General features: G+C 40.8%; 1 protein-coding gene across 4 annotated transcripts in view; it reads left to right on the plus strand.

The window, feature by feature from the left end:
- The window catches only part of LOC102150647 (putative adhesion G protein-coupled receptor E4P), a 40,339-nt gene extending 25,971 nt beyond the window's left edge, over positions 1-14,368 (plus strand). For 3 of the 4 annotated variants that reach the window (XM_023644606.2, XM_070272590.1, XM_070272591.1), the window contains 7 exons: positions 894-1,088; positions 3,695-3,930; positions 5,847-5,913; positions 6,505-6,596; positions 7,834-8,014; positions 10,189-10,284; positions 12,462-14,368. In XM_023644606.2, the coding sequence (XP_023500374.1) occupies positions 894-1,088; positions 3,695-3,930; positions 5,847-5,913; positions 6,505-6,596; positions 7,834-8,014; positions 10,189-10,284; positions 12,462-12,572 (978 nt within the window). In that variant the 3' untranslated portion in view covers positions 12,573-14,368. Of the gene's footprint in view, positions 1-893; positions 1,089-3,694; positions 3,931-5,846; positions 5,914-6,504; positions 6,597-7,833; positions 8,015-10,188; positions 10,285-12,458 lie in introns of all 4 variants that reach the window. The other variant, XM_070272589.1, reaches the window with a different exon arrangement.
- Positions 14,369-15,958: the final 1,590 nt, after the last annotated feature.

Here is a 15,958-nt window from a genome sequence, read left to right on the forward strand (position 1 = left end):
ATTTCTTTTTAGTTCTCATTTATTGAATATTTACTGTATGAAAACCATTACATTGCATATTGAAATGCATGCCCTCATTTTATTCATTCAACAAGTTCATATATGAGCGCCTACTGTATGTCAGATGCTGTTCTAGGCATTGGGGATACAGCAGAGAGCAAGACAGGTAAAGAAATCCCAGCCTTCATGGAGATTATTTTTGAGTGCTGTGCTGTCTAATAGGACCCCCAGCCACATGTGGCTATTGCATACTTGAAATGTGGCTAGTATGACTGAAGAACAAAATCCTTAATTTTATTTAAATTTAATTGATTTAAATGAAGAAGCAGTGTGAAATATTTTTCCTTAAAACACAACTTCATTGTTTCATAGGACCACATTTCACTTCCACCATTGAAAATATATCATCTGACTTAGGATGTGCCATAAGTGTAAGATACATACTGGATTTCAAAAGCTTAATATGGAAAAAAGAATATCAAATATTAATAATTGTTTTACATTGATTGCAATTTGAACTTGTATTTTTTTTGTATCACTATATTGATTATATTATATTGAGCACATTGAGCTGATAATATTTTGAATATATACTATTAAATTAATTTGACCTGTTTCTTTTTACATTTTTAAAAACATGGCTACTAGAAAAGGTAAAATTGCACATGTGGCTCATACATTTCTATCGGACAGCACCAGTCTAGTGGTTTTTGTTTTTCAACAGCTCTGTGTGGTAAATGCTATTACCGTCCCCATTTTAAAGATAGGAACACCAAGTCTCAGATTAAGTCACTTGTTTCACGGACTGAATTGGGAAAGCCGTCTGATACTCCATCAGGATCCTAAATGCAGAGTTGGAAACTATAACAGATTCCTCCTTTGGTGGCTCATAGGTGGATCCTATTCTGGAGGTGATCACCTACGTGGGACTGAGCCTGTCTCTGCTGTGCCTCTTCCTGGCAGCCCTCACCTTCCTCCTCTGCCGACCCATTCAGAACATCAGCACCACCCTCCACCTGCAGTTCTCAATCTGCCTCTTCCTGGCCAACCTCCTCTTCCTCACAGGGATGGATCAAACCGAGCCTAAGGTATATCATTTAACCAAATTATCTCATTGTCATAATCAAATCTAGCCATAGTTCTTGAGGAAAGATGGGGAGAGAGGCAAAAATCAGCAGTGATGGTGTAGGGGGGAAAAAGCAAGAGTTTCCATTTCAGCTGTCTTCCTGTGTCACTTTGAATAAGACCTATATTTTCCAATGGGCCATTTAACTAAGTGATTGAGAGTCAGACTGATGGTATTAGATAGGATTACAAGAGCTGCTGTAACAAATAAACGCCAAATGCCAGTGGTTTATCACAAGAGTGGTTAATTTTCCCCTATGTATCAGTAGAGGGAGAGCAAACAGGTTTGAAGAATGTCTATCCTCCAACCTCCAGTTGATGGAGGCTCTTCTGTCTTCCATACACAGCTTTCAAGGTCATCCTGGGATCCTGTCCATTTTAGCCAACTGGAAAGTGAAAAGAGCATGGTGGAGTCCCATGAAGGAGGTTTCTATGGGCCCCCTCAGGAAGTGGTACATCTCACTTCCTCTCACATTCCATTGGCTAGAACTCAGTTACATGGTCACTCCTAACTGCAAAGGGTGCTGGGAAATGTAGTCTCTGGCTGGGAAGTCATGTCCTAGTGACAAATCTATATTCTAGAATTGGGGTTGGAGCGGGGCTTGAATTTTTGGTGGACGGTGGCTTTGCCACACTAATCTTCAGTTGAATCTCAACTCTTTTCCTACTTGCTATATGATCTTGTTGAAGTGATTTCTCCTTCTTTTTTTTTAATTGCAGTAACATTGGATTATAACATTATATAGCTTTTGGATGTACAGCATAATGTATTTCAAATTCTGTGTAGACTACATCATGTTCACCACCCAAAAACTAACCTATAGTCCATCCCCTCGCATGTGAGACTAATTACCCCTTTTGCCCTCCCCTTTTCCCCTCTGGTAACTACCAATCCAATCTCCATTGCTGTGTGTTTGTTTGTCACTGTTTTTATCTTCTACTTATGAGTTGGATCATACGGTATTTGACTTTCTCCCTCTGACTTATTTCACTCAGCATAATACCCTCAAGGTCCATCCATGTTGTCACAAATGGCCGGATTTCATCATTTCTTATGGCTGAGTCGTATTCCATTGTGTATATATACCACATCTTCTTTATGCATTCGTCCCTTGATGGGCACCTAGGTTGCTTCCAAGTCTTGGCTATTGTGTTAATGCCGCAGTGAACCTAGGGGTGCAAGTATCTTTATGCCTTTGTGTTTTCAAGTTCTCTGGATAAATACCCAGCAGTGGGATAGCTGGATCATATGGGAGATCTATTCTTAATTCTCTGAGGATACTCCAAACTGCTTTCCACAGTGGCTGCACCAGTTTGCACACCTACCAGCAGTGTGTGAGGGTTCCCTTCTCTCCACATCCTCTCCAAAATTTGTTGTTTCCTGTCTTGTTAATTATGGCCATTCTGACCGGAGTGAGGTGATACCTCATTGTAGTTTTGATTTGCCTTTCCCTGATAGCTAATGATGTTGAGCATCTTTTCATATGCCTGTTGGCCATCGGTATGTCTTCTTTGGGGATGATTTCTCCTGTTTAAACTTACTCTCTAAAACATGGGCATCATCATGGGGCTCTAGCAGGGCCTTAGCCAGATAAAACATAAAAAGAGTCTGGATTAATCACTCAGACAACAATTTAGCTTTTAGCTTGATCATGATCATCCTTATCATCATATCCAGGAAGAATTAGAACTAAATATCCTCCAAGGTTCCTTCTAACCCTAAAAGACTGATCTCACAGCCAGCAGGTTATGAAAGCACTATTTTTTCCCCCTGAGAGGCATTATGGTACTATGGTTAAGAGTGAGTATGCTTTCTGGAGACAGCTCGGGTTTCAAATTCATTTTTATTTTTCACTAGCTGTGTGATCTTGGGTGAGATTTTAACCTCTCTGAGTCTCAGGTTACTCATTTGAAAATGGGCAGAGGTTGGAAGACTATAATGCTCCAGCTAAATCTGTCCCACCATCTGTTTTTGTAAATAGAATTTTATTGGAACCATGACTGCTGATGTCTAAAGGCTGGAGAAGATGGATGTTACAGCTCAAGCAGAGAGAGAAAATTCTCCCTTACTCCACATTTTTGTCCTATTCAGGCCCTTAATGGATTGAATGGTGCCCATCCTTGTTGGTGATGGTGATCTTCTTTACTCAGTCTACTGATTCAAATGCTAATCTCTTCCAGAAGCACCCTCACAAACACACTCAGAATGTGTTTTACCAGCTGTCTGGACATCCCTTAGTCCAGTCACATTGACACATAAAATTAACCATCACCCCCACGCAAAGGGCAAGCTCAGTGGAGGATTTGTTTGTCAGCTCTCCTCCATCATGGATTTGAGGGCTGCTCTCACGGCATTCCTTCCTTGGCACTTCTGGCCTGTCTTATGCACAGGGCAAGCAGATATCAATGGCCATCGAAAGCCCCCAGAATATGTGTTGCCGCCAGGCAAAATGGCACAGGTGTTAGTAATTGAGATTCCAGGCCAGCATCCAGGAAATGATGAGTGCTGAGGATACAATCAGGTACGGACCACATCAGCTCCACATTCCTAACGCTTCTCTCCCCTCAGGTGCTGTGTTCCATCATCGCAGGGGTGTTGCACTATCTCTACTTGGCCTCCTTCACCTGGATGCTCCTGGAAGGGCTGTACCTCTTCCTCACTGTTAGGAACCTCACGGTGGCCAACTACACCACCATACGCAGATTCAACAAGAGGTTCATGTACCCTTTCGGCTATGGGATTCCAGCTGTGATTGTGGCTGTGTCTGCAATAGTAGGACACAAAAACTATGGAACCTATACTCAGTAAGCATGATGTTTGCATTTATGGTGGAAGTGGTGTCCATGGCCAACACATGGTCTGAAATTAAAAAATAATTTTTAATCCATTTTCCAATTTTGAATTGCACTTCAAACTCAAGTCCTTCCTTAAACTTGAATTCTGTTTTCTCTTGGAAGTCCGTAGAGCAGTGGTTCTCAGCATCTTTGAGGTTGGATCCCTTTGAGAGTGCTGGTGAAATCCAGGATCTATTTCCCCAGACAACTGTATATCCATACAAAGTTTTGGATGCAACTTCAGGAAATTCAGGGACAGATGAAGCATATCCATGACCCCACATTAAGAACCTGTGGGCTCTATGTTCTGAAAGAGTAGGTTGAATAGGTTGAAGCCAGTCTCCAAAATGTAAATAATACAACAGTAGCAACAAATCTTGAAGGGCTGGGATGCATCAGAGATTGTGCTTCCTATATGCAGTATCTCAACTCATTCTCTCTATGACCCTGTGATGTCAGCACTGCTTGTTACCTCACGCAGAAGACATCTCGGGCATTTAGTAAACTTTCTCAAGGTCACAGCTAAAAAAACAGCGAGTCAGAATTCCCAAGGCAGTGCTCTAAATACATGTTTTTCTGCCTCACAAAAGAGATTTTCAGAGCTCTGCAAAATTCATTGAAGAAAGTAGCATTTTGGCAATGGGGTTTGGGTTGGGAAGTAGGTGTATGTGTGCTAAAAAACATGTATGAGGCTGTCCCTCTTGAAGTCAAAAGATGCCCTATCTCCAGAACTTGAACTTCGTGTCCTGCCAGAATGATTCTGGAGATATAATGGTAGGGTAGATCAGGGATTGGCAAACTTTTTCTGTAAAGGGACAGATAGTAACTGTTTTTGGCATTGCAGGCCATATGACCTTTGTGGCAACTGCTCAGTGTTGCCCTTGTAGTGAGAAAGCAATTATAGACAAGGTACAAATGAATGGATATGACTGTTTCAATAAAACTTTATTTACAAAAACAAGAGGTGGACTGGATTTGGCCCGTGGGTCATAGTTTGCAACCCTTAGAATAGAGCTAAGTGTAGGAGATGTTGTGCCCACCAAGAGTTGGCAATTTCTTGTTATTTTTACCAGTTTTGTACTGCCAGGTCCCCTTTCAGAGTAAGTTCTACCACCTTTGGCAACGTAAGTCATGACAGAACACAAAGTATTTTGGCAATGAAGTATTTGGTATATGGAGTATGCTTAATTAGTGTTGGTAGTTTTGATAGCTGTAGTTAAATTATTGTTTTTACTCTCTTTCTTATTATAGCAATCGTTATTATTAGGGTGCCTAAATTTCTTGAACCTTAACTCTTTGACAGGGACTGTATCTAAAAACTGTATGCACTTTTTCTCATTTAAGCTTTCCTATAAGAGATATACGAGGAAAGTTTTGATGAAAGAAATCAAAAAAGTTTCAAAAAATGGGGAGAGAGTCCATGTTCATGGATAGGAAGACTCGATATTGTAAAAAAAAAAAAAAAAAAAAAAAGGTCAACCTGAGTAGATTCAGTGCATTTTCAATCAAAATCTCAGAAAATTATTTTGTGGCTACTGAAAAACTGATTCTAACGTTTGTATGGAGAGGGAAAAGACGTAGAATAGCTAACACAATGTTGAAGGAGATGAACGAAGAGCCCTGACGCCACCTGACTTCGAGACTTGGTCTGGAGCTACAGTAATCATTTCATCTTTTCAATACTTCTGCTGGCCCCACTCTACACATGGGGAAATGGAGACTCAGAGCTTGTGTCAGATGAGGAATCTTTGTCCGATTCCTTCTAGAATCCAGATCTGAACTGAACAGCTCCTGGCACTGCTCAGATCTTGCTACAGGAGCATGGGTTCAAGTCCTTTGCCTTCTCCTGAGGAATAAGCAGCTAATCCTTATCTTTCTCTCAACAGCTGCTGGCTCAAAGTTCATAAAGGGTTCATCTGGAGCTTCATGGGGCCAGTGGCGGTCATTATCTTGGTAGGTGACCAGTGATAGTTATTTATTGGTGTGCCCACCCTGGGTTGGCCAAGCATAGAAAGTATGTTTCTTATCTGCTAAAGTGGAAATGAGATGAAGATAAGGAAATACAGCCTAATGTTATCAACTCCTCTCACTGGAAATACTGTCTTCACATGTCTTTCCCTGACTTCCCCTAGCTCACTGGTTGCTTTAATATATCATAACCTTCTGCTGGGCGTTCTTTTCAAAATTTTACATGCATTCATTTAACAAATATTTAGCAAGTATCTATTCTGCATAGAGTGACATGTTTTCCTGTTTGCCAGGAACTTCCTATTTATATCTGTTGACCTCGTATAGATACAAATAGCACTCTTTCACTTTCAAGGTGTCCCAGTTTGAATGATAATTTATATGGTCACCCTAATCAAACATCAAGTGACACTGGTTGTATACTGTATGCTGTATAAAAGACAAGAGCATACATCCATATCATCCTTATAAAGCCTGTATCTTTTGGGAAAAAAATTTTTAGGTCCAGCTCAAGTTGAGTTACATGACATGCCTCAAAAGAAAATTTCAAAGCAATTTGCCATGCTGTTTCCACAGATAAACTTGGTGTTTTGCTTCCTAATTCTGTGGATTTTGAGAAACAAACTTTCCTCCCTCAATAAAGAAGTTTCCACCATTCAGGATACCAGGTAAGAAGGTACAAGAATCAGTGGTATCCACAGATTTTTTTTACCTACAGGACCATTCTGTCAGGGGAAGAAAAACCCATAAAAAATATGATATAAAGTTTCCTGGTACTAGATAAATAGTACATGAGGGACAAATTATAGAAGTAAAAAATATAATTTTCAGGTAACAATGTACTGCCTCATCTCTTTATTCAGCGGATATTCATTGGGTGCCTCCTTTGTGTAGCATACTCTTCATATAAAATGAATGCCAAGAGTATCAAGAGATGACACTTCATATAAAATTAACGCCTAGAGTATTATCCTTTTCCCCCCTAAGGGTACACTTACTTTTGGATTCCATTCTCCTTGGTTGTAGAAACTCATTTGTCACTGGTGCTGATCTGAATTATTAAAAATAATGACGACAACAACTAATATTACCTAAGAACTTGATAGATGCTGGGCATTGACAAGTATTATTTCATTGAATGCTCATCACTCCAACCTACGTGGTGAACATTACTAATATCCCCATTGATAAGAGGAACAAACTGCTCTTCTTACCTTGCATTGATGAGTCATGTGGACAAAACTTAAAAGAATCTCTCTCCAACTTCATACCCTGGCTTTGATCTCATCTACTTATCAGACCAACCTGACATCTCTTAACCTGAGTTTATTCATCTTCTCTCTTCTTCATCATCTTCTTCATCTCTTCTCAGTTTCCTCAAGAGGGTCAGAATGTCACCCTTCTTAGTGTTTCCCATCCTTCTACGCGTGTGTGGATGAGGGCAGGCTCATGCATGTGTACTTGTACACACACATACACACTCACATGCACCAACTCTCCCAGCCAGCTGCCATCAACCGCCCCATTACATTTTACCAAACACAATTTTTGTTGGAAGAAATCCAACACTATGACGTGTCTGAAGTCGTGATGTCATCATCATCCAAATTTTTCAATACAAATTTCTAGAAGGCACTTTCCACAAATCTTCCAATAGGTCCAGGTAAAAGACTTTGAAGATAAATCATTTACAAAGAGTGGGAGAAAGTGTTATTCTCAGAGGTAGTGGTTGAAAACTTGGGTTCTGCCTCATTGTCAAGCTGCATGACTTTTGTAGGTTCCTTAACTACAGAAGGTTGTTGTGAGGTTTAAATAAGGTAAGGCATGCAAAGCATTTAGCACAGTGCCCAACATGTAGTGAATGCCTGTTAAATGGTAGTTATTATTACTTTTTTTCCTTTTCAGAGTCATGACATTTAAAGCCATTGCTCAGCTATTTATCCTGGGCTGTTCTTGGGGCCTTGGTTTTTTTATGGTTGAAGAAGTCGGGAATACAATCGGAGCAGTCATTGCCTACGCATTCACCATCATCAATGTCCTGCAGGGCTTTTTTCTCTTTTTGGTACACTGTCTCCTTAATCGCCAGGTAAGGCTAATTATTTTTGTCTCCCACCAGCCTAGTCCCAAAGTCTTATTGAATGGTCCTTCACATTCTCACTCTTCTCTGACCTTTTATGTTTGTATTTTTGGGTGGTCTTGATTCTGGGAAGAGAGTTAAGGTGCTGCTTGGGTATGCCATGTGCTCTGGGTTTCATTAGCATTCTAACATCTCTTGAGAGCATGCATTCATCTGGTTTGGATGCCACAACAAAAATACCAAAGACTTTACGGCTCGCACAACAGGAATTTATCTTCTCAAAATTCTGGAAGCTAGACGTCTGGGAGTAGGGTATGAGTACAGTCAGGCTCCGATGAGAGCTCTCTTCTTGGCTTGCAGATGGCCAACTTCTCACTGTGTTCTTCGAAGAGAGAGACAAGGAGAGACATCTTTCATGTTTCTTCTTCTAAGAACACTAATCCTATTGGATCAGGGCTCAACATTTATGGCCTCATTTAACCTTAATTACTTTCATGAAGGTCATATCTCCAAATACAGTCATATTCAGGGGTTAGGACTTTATCATATGAATTTCAGGGGGACACATTTCAGTTCAAAGCACAGCATGTATCAGTTAGGATAAGGTAGATTATGCTGCAGTAACAGATAGCTCCCCCCTCTCTAATTTCAGTGGCTTACAACAGTAAAGGTTTATTTATCACTCAAGCTACATAGCTGTGGCTTGATCTCCATTGTCTTGACTCTGGGTTGTAGGCCGAAGGGGCAGCCCTTATTTAGAACTTTGGTATTCTTATGGCAAAGGGAGAGGAGATCATGGCAAAGTACAGCTTAGCTCTCTTTCATTGGCCAATACAAGTCACATGGCCATACTTGAATTTACCAGAGAGAAAATCAATAATCTTCCAGTAGTGAGGTGCCCTATAGGGAGGGACACTGGAATATTTGGCATAATCTACTACAAACTCAGAGAGACTTCAGCTCTAATCCCAGTTTTTCCACTGAATGAGTTGCTGTGTGGACCTGGGCAGGTTTCTTATCCTCTCTGAGCCTTGGTTTTCTCATCCACAAATGTGGCAATATATACCTCATGATTTTGAGAATTAAACGAGATAATGCAATATAAATCTTATAACACAGTCCTTGGCACACATTATGTTCTCAGTGAGGTCATTATTATAATTCGTTCTTTATGGAACATTGGTACAAGTTTTTCTGGATTTTTTCCCATTGCTATTGAGTAGAACTACCACCAATTAAGATGCTAGAGGCAAAAAGACCATGTTAATACTTCACTAATTTGTCTTCTGTCTTTTATTGCCTTCCTAATGCTTGGTATTCCTCACTCACAGAAGTAAAATACAACTTAAGTGCCTTGGTGAAATAATGTCGAATATTAAATCCTTAAATGTCTTCTTAAGAACATGTTAAGGAGGTTAAAAGAAGGCAGTTCATGGAATCATAGGGTGTGGTTTGGTGTAGGGGTTAGTGTCAGGGATCTGGGGTAAGAAGACAAGGTTCTGAACACTGGCTGTGTGACCTTAAACAAGTCAATTTACTTACAAGAGCCTCAACTTCTTCATCTTTAATTGGGGGTAAGAGAAGTACCTTCCTCATTGGGTTCATGTAAGGATTAAATGATATATTGCGTATACAGTGCCTTGAACATGGCTGTGCTCCATAAAGAGTGACTTTCATCATCATAGTTACCGACACCACCGTCACCTTCATTATCATCATTATCATGACTGTAATCACTTTCATAATTAGTGTCATCATCATCATAATCACCTTCCTCACTATCACCATCACCACCTTCATTATCTTCATCATCACCTTCATTATCATTATCATAACCTTCTTTATCATCACCACCATCTTCATCACCTTCACCGTCACCATCATTGCCATCACCACCATAACCTTCATCAACACCACCACCACCACCATCATCATCATCATCATCACTATATATAAAGTCCATCTGGTGCCTGACACTTAGTAAGCACCTTTTCTCCTATTGAGGAAGCTGAATTTAAGTAAAATGAATCAACATAAGCACGGCCAAGATTATACAGAAAACCAATGAGAGAGCAGTAGAGTGTAGGGCTTAGACCTATATCTTTAGTCTCCTATTTTAGGGTCTTTTCTCCTGAACCAAGCTCTGGATGTAACACAAGTCTCAATGTTCCTCAAACATTCAGGTGCGAAAGGAATACAGGAAATGGTTTAGTGGGATGCTGAAAGGGGTTGAAACTGAAAGCACTGAAGTATCTCCTTCTACTACCCACACCAAAATGGTAAGGTCAGCTCTTCTGCAATGCCGTGTCTGTCTGAACCCAACATCTTGTGCTACCAGGAGCTTCCTGGCTTCTTGATCTGAAACAAATGAGAAATTTCATTAGGTTCCTGCATTATGCAGCTGAAATTTCTGGTTTTTGAGACCAAAACCAGAAGAACTCTTCTTTCTTTCTTTCTCTCTCCCTCCCTCCTCTCTTCCCTCCCACCCTCCTATCTTCTTCCCTTCCCTCCCTCCCTTCCTTTCCTTCCTTCCTGTCTTTTTCTCTCTTTCTTTCTCTCTGTCTCTCCCTCCCTCCATCTCTCTTCCCCTCTTCCTCTTTCTTTCTTCCCCCCTTCCATCCTTCCTTTCCCTTCCTTTTTCCTTTCCTTCCTTCCTTCCTTCTTTCTTTCCTCAGTCCATCCACAAATATCTGGTGATAATTAACAAAAAATTTTAAATTTATTTAATAGGACTCATTTAACAAATATTTATTGAGTGTATAGTATGTGCCAGGCACAGGTTTAGGTGCTGGGGAAAGAGCACGGGGCACATTGACAAAAATTCTTGTGCTCACAGAGCTGACATTCTGGTAGTGGGGAGGCAACAATAAACCACAAAAAGTGGATTATACAGTATGTTGCAAAGTGATATAAGCCATGGAAAAAAAGAGACAGAAGAGAAATCAGGAATGCGTGGAGTGGGAGGAGTTCAGTTTTAAATACATGGCCATGAGGGGCCTCATGAGCAGCTGACATTTGAGTAAAAACTTGATGGATGTATCTGATGAAAACAATCCCTGGTTTGTGAAATTATCTAGCTTGGGAGGATTAGGAATAGATTCTAAGCGTTTTGGTAGGAAGCCATAGGTTCCTGAGTGCTGTGACTCTTGTAGCTGGGTTTGTCCCACACTGTGGCCTGGATGCTATGTCCATGGAGCTGTTGCAAGGGATACAAGCTTTATCAGGGACATGGAGCTTCTAAGCCAGCATAGCCGCTGCACATTTTCTCCCACATGGTCTTGTTCCCTCACACCTGAGCTGTCTCCTGGCGGTGGGGGGCGGGGGAGGGGGCTGCCTTAGGTTAAGTTCCTCAAAAGCAGAGCCTGAGATGGAGATTAGAATCCTTGTGATTTATTGAGAAAGAATGGTGTTTAACCTTCCTGGAGAGGCAGCTCCTTTGACTGAGGGCAGTTCTCTGGAGAAGGAGGAAGCTGTAAGTCATTAGTAACCAACACTCACAGCAGCTGGAGTGTGAGTGTGCTGGCCTGATAAAGAGGATCTGGGTGGGGCACCAAAAGTGTTCAGCGCAAGGGCCAAAGAGAATAGTCCCTGGAAATCTACGAGGACAGTCGCTGTGGGGAAATACTTAATACTGCCCTGTAGGCGATGCTGTTTCTTGTCCTATATCTTCTAAAGAAAGCAAGTGTGAAAAGCAACCTTTTGAGTTGCGAATGTGTGAGTATTTATCTCAGTGCTTCTCAGAACCATCTGGGGAAGCTGGTAACAATACTAACAAGTAATACTCCATCTTACTTGAATGAGACTGGGCCTCCATGTAATTATCAGCTCTCCAGGTGATTCTCATACACACCAAAGTTTGAGAACTGCTGCTTTGAATGAACCCGAAGACCACCAAGAACTGGATAATTATAATCCATGATCCTTGGACAACACTTTACATTCTAAAAATCATATATTCAAGCTTACAGTCTTCATCGATCTTCCTCCTTCATTGCTCCTCTCTAGCATTTAAGTGATCCGTCACTGTTCTGTTTAAATGGAGCCCAAGTGTGGGTTCAAATCCCATCTCCACCACTTCCAGGCTGTGTGACCTTGCACTAGCCACTTACTGTCTCTGTGCCTCAGTTTCTTCATCTGTAAAATGGGGATAATAATAGTATCTCTCTCAGTGTGAGGATTAAATGAGGGCATATTCATTAGGTTCTTAGAATGCTGCCCAGCACACAGCTAACACACTGTAAATGTTTGTAAAAAGATAAAATAAATAAAACCATCATAGATGGTGTTTTTGGGGGAAAAGGCTCTAGGCAAAGTCAGATATTAGGACCTCTTTACTGAGCTTTGGACCTTAGAGAAATTCTAGTTTATCATCTCTAGACATGCTAGAAGTTTTAGTTTATTTCTGAAGTATTAATTTCTCTTCAACTTTTTCTCCCTATTCTCTCCCATCAAGCAGGAGGAACTGGGGCAGCCATCAGAATTCTGTCACAGGAGAGACACCGTGTCTGTCCAACCGCCGCCTCAGGCTCATCTTGTCACTGTTTCTTGGCAAAGCACAGAAAGCTGAGCTGCTTCTGGACGGCGCCCCCCGTGGTCACATAGGATCGGACAAATGCCACCATCCATCTTTCCTATGAAAATGCGTGCTGACACACTCCTCTATTTTGGCTTCTATCTCCATAGAGAGAAAAGGGCACGTGCAAGAATTCTTAGAGCCAGAATCCAGTATTAGATACCACGTGCAATTAAATGCTCCAAGAATCCTTTCTAATGATCAGGGAACGAAGTGGGTTTTCTTCTTCTAACTGTTACCACCTTGCCCACAACTAATTGATGACATCTTGATTCAGCTCACAGATCCCTCTTCAGCCTGGCTGTTGCATTTTATGCTCCCAAGGGTCTTGCATCACTCAACATTTGCATAATTTAATAATTCCCATAAGAATAAGTATAAAAAGGGGGTTGCATTCTTGCAATGCAAAAGCACACCACCATCCCCGCTTAGGGGTGTACTGTCACCAGACATGACCTTGTGGTCAGGTCACCAGCACTTTCCTGTTTTGTTTCCCTGGTGACTCTTTTGAAACTATCCTAAGCTATGGTTAAGGATAATTTTGTTTTTTTAGTGTCGTCTCGAACATGTCCTCGTGTCAATGCTCCCAACCTAAACCAGCATGGTGTATCACAGCAGTGGTTTGGCCTTATTTGCTTTGTTTTACTGTTTCTAATATCTTTTCCAAGCTTATTGGATTTTGGGTGTGTTTTTCATCACTAGAATTAACAAAGGCATGGATAACTTTGTTACTAGACAATATTTTTAAAACAATGTTAAATTATAATGACAGTAAATGTTAAAATAGCAGCCAAGCACCACTATAATTCATTTAAGGAAATTTTGTGTGGGATTTTTAGGTTTTGGACAAAGTATTTGTTGCTTTTATGCTTAAACACCTCAAGCATCTCCTCCACATGGCAGCAATATAAGCAGAGTGTACGATTCACTCCACCTGCTGGCTTCGAAGTTATGTAATTCCTCTTGAGAAATTAAAATTTAGGGAGATTCACATGGTTTCAAAATGCGTGTCCACAGTATGACTTTTTATATCATGCAATTTCAACTTTACATGAATAAAACTCGCATATAATGCAACCTTTTTCAGGAGGACAATCTGGCACTAACGATCCAAACTTAATATGTCCATAATGCTTTCATTTAAAAATTCCACTGCTATGAATTTAGCCTAAGGATATTGTGATAAGTGTAATTTATAAATACAAGATGATACATAAATTCAAAGTGATGTGATATACTATATCACCCTGAATTATTTGCTGTGATGTGTTGGATGGAGGAAAAAGGAGCACTTTGTGTGTAAACATGTTACCTTAGACCTGTAAATACATTTACAGGTCCACTAGGGTACCACACTCAAAGGTCAGCCAAGCTAGCCTGGCTTATCCCTGCCAGCCACCAAACACTAGGAAACCACAGCATCAGTCCCCCTGAGTCTCTCTGGAGCAGACTGGACCATTGTATGTTTGCCCTGAGGTCACCATGAGCCCCTTGCACTGCTTAATCCAGGACCAAAGGTTTACCTTGATGCATCAGTAGGGAGCAAATAGTGGCTCTAGGCCAAGAAAGACTGATCAAATCCTGGGAATAAGGCAGCACAGGGCTTTCATTAGCTCATTGTTGCTTATTTGATCAATTTGCTAATTGTTTACTAACTTGTTGAATGTGACTAAATGTGTGTCTGGCAAGCAACAAGTGACTCACAATTTTCTTGGTTGTCTCTTATTGGAACTGACTCTTTGCTGTAGCCCAAGCCAAAAATCTGAATTAAAGAGCACTCTCACATTTAATAATTGGCATTTTGTTTAAAGACAACAGATGTATTCACAAAAATTCTCCAAGTATGTTGACTGGAGTACTGTTGGTAATGCAAACAAGTTGTCAATCAATCAGGACTGTTTACATAATTTCTATGTCCATATCATTGACAGAAATAATCAGTAACCAATCCATGGATTAGAAATATAAGGTGATATTTACCTGAGCCAAGCTGAGGACTAGCCCAGGAGTGCAATCTCCACCAGGGAAGAAATCACTTTGCAGAAGCGTGATTTACAGCACGGTTATATACTGTTTCAGAGCAAAGAACACACGTGATAGGAATACAATTTTCTTTTCCTCAAAGTCACAAGGAGACGTTTTGCTGCAGCTCGGCACACACACAGCAGCTAACCTTGACCTTGGTTTTCCTGAAAGAAAAGCTAATCTTCAAAGAAGGACTAGTATTGGCATCAGAGAGGGAGATGTTCATCCTTATCTTTAATGAGTGCATTCTTTGCTCTGGGAAAATGTTTGAAGCAGATGTATAACGCATGTTCTACGGGCCATAAGTCAGGCTGCTCTGGGAAAAAACAAGTTTTAGGCTGAATCAGGTTTAAACCAGAACAGCTTCCCCATATACCTCAATTTGTGAAAACTTCTAATTATTCTTATTATTTTCATCAACATAATGTAATGAATAATATGCAGCCAAATTTGTTAAATGAGACATATTTTCATGTGGTTTTCTAAAAAGACCTCCAATATATATGCTTCGTGTGAAAAAAAGCAGTGTGCAGTTCAGTCACTGTAGTAGACTCTGTTTTCTGTTAAAAAATAGTTTATAAGTAGACAGATTTTATGGGGTCACTTCCCATCAAAAGGATCCAGTGAATTGAAGAGAAAATCTTCCTTTTGCTTCAAACAAATAAAATGACAGATAATATATTCCAAATATATATTAAAAAGAAAACCATGTTAAAAATGAAATAAGCATCTCCCTGAACTGAAAATGGAAATATGATGGCTTGGGGCTGAAACCACAGGGACAAGAAATAGCAGCTCCTGGGAACTAGCTCCTGAAAAACAGCATGCAACTTTCCTGGGCAGTCGGCACATCCTTCTGTTTAAGTCCTGCTAACGTTGCTGTTATTCTCTGGTCCGAGACAGCTGCAAAAAGACAGAACAGACCAGCCAAATATCCTGGGTGCATCGGGCTTGGTCCCGTCGATTTTACACTTTTTCTCTCTCCCAATATGAAGGCTGCCTTCTTTCTATTTTCTTTTCTTCCTCTCTTATCCCATTGCACTCTCCAAGAATCAGCTTCTACATCCTTCAAGAACACTCTTCTTGGGGCTGACCCGGTGGCGCAGAGGTTAAGTGTGCACGTTCCACTTCGGAGGCCCCGGGTTCACTGGTTCGGATCCCGGGTGTGGCCGTGGAACCGCTTGGCACGCCATGCAGTGGTAGGCGTACCATGTATAAAGTGGAGGAGGATGGGCACGGATGTGAGCTCAGGGCCAGTCTTCCTTGGAAACAAGAGGAGTATTGGCATCAGTTAGCTCAGGGCTAATCTTCGTCAAAAAAAAAAAAAAAAAGTCTTATTCAGAATTTCAATGCCA

This window comes from Equus caballus, chromosome 7 (assembly GCF_041296265.1).
Source record: "Equus caballus isolate H_3958 breed thoroughbred chromosome 7, TB-T2T, whole genome shotgun sequence".
Taxonomy (NCBI): domain Eukaryota; kingdom Metazoa; phylum Chordata; class Mammalia; order Perissodactyla; family Equidae; genus Equus; species Equus caballus.